Source organism: Chaetura pelagica, unplaced genomic scaffold, assembly GCF_000747805.2.
Source record: "Chaetura pelagica isolate M959 unplaced genomic scaffold, ChaPel_1.0 scaffold159, whole genome shotgun sequence".
Lineage (NCBI taxonomy): Eukaryota > Metazoa > Chordata > Aves > Apodiformes > Apodidae > Chaetura > Chaetura pelagica.
The window spans coordinates 154,223-155,190 of NW_009954555.1; the positions used below are offsets into that span (position 1 = coordinate 154,223).

General features: G+C 49.9%; 1 protein-coding gene across 1 annotated transcript in view; it reads left to right on the forward strand.

Moving 5' to 3' along the window:
- The window catches only part of CASP9 (caspase 9, apoptosis-related cysteine peptidase), a 7,454-nt gene extending 7,143 nt beyond the window's left edge, over positions 1 to 311 (forward strand). The window contains exon 11 of the mRNA XM_010005223.1: positions 205 to 311. Within this exon, the coding sequence (XP_010003525.1) occupies positions 205 to 311 (107 nt within the window). The remainder of the gene's footprint in view (positions 1 to 204) is intronic.
- The last annotated feature ends 657 nt before the right edge of the window (positions 312 to 968 follow it).

Below are 968 nucleotides of genomic sequence, written 5' to 3' on the forward strand. Positions count from 1 at the left end.
GAGGGAGTTCGTGGCTCCCTCTGAGAAGTGCCTGCTGGAAGCAGCAGTGGTATCCATAGGGTTCCTTGAAAGGCCCCTCAAGTCCCCTTTGGTTTTGCTGGGAAAAATGTCTCCTTTTAGGAGACCTGGCAGCTCTTCCACCCCATGTTCCCTCTCCTGCTTCCCACAAGAGGCTGTGCCCTGGGAAAGCACTTCACTTGCTCTCCCTCTCTTCTCAGGTGGCACATGCTGTCTCTGCCAAGGGCAAGTACAAGCAGATCCCAGGATGTTTCAACTTCCTCCGGAAAAAGTTCTTCTTCAGGTGTAAATGACACTGGGTTCCCAGGTCCCACCAGGTGGGACAATCACATCTGGGTGGCACCAGCACCTGTAACAACCTGGCCTCAATGCCCCTGGTGGCCTTTGTCTGTCTTTGTGAGATGTTCTGCCTTTAGAAATGTGATGTGTGAAATCAAGAGGAGATGGAGGTTGGTTCTGTGTCCCCAGGGAAGGGTTGGGGTGGAGCAGGGATGGTTCAGGAAGCTCCTTTACTGGCCCAGATCCTCTGTGCTCGTGGAAGAAGCACCTTTAGGTTGCCAGGACACACTGTGCTCAACCTCCAGGGACCATGTTGGTGATGTTTGTGTCCTTTAATGCTGGGATAACCTATTGGTGGAATCCAGCTCTAGCCTTTAAGTGGAACAGAAGGATTTTTGCAGTGGATCATTTCTCTTTTTCAATAAAATACCATGAAACAAAAAAAAAGAAGAAAGAAAAGATGATCTGATTATGATCTTCTGTGTTGGGTTTCCTTGTGTGTTCCTCTGGTGCCTGCCCTTGCCTCTTGAAGGCTTCTCTCAGGTAGGAAGAGCAAGGAAAGTCTTGCTTCAGTCATGTTTTAGCTCCCTGCTGTCCCTGGTAGCATTCCTAACCTTGGGAATGCTCTTCCACTGGCTGAGCACCTGGCCTGGAAACAAGGATTTTCAGCA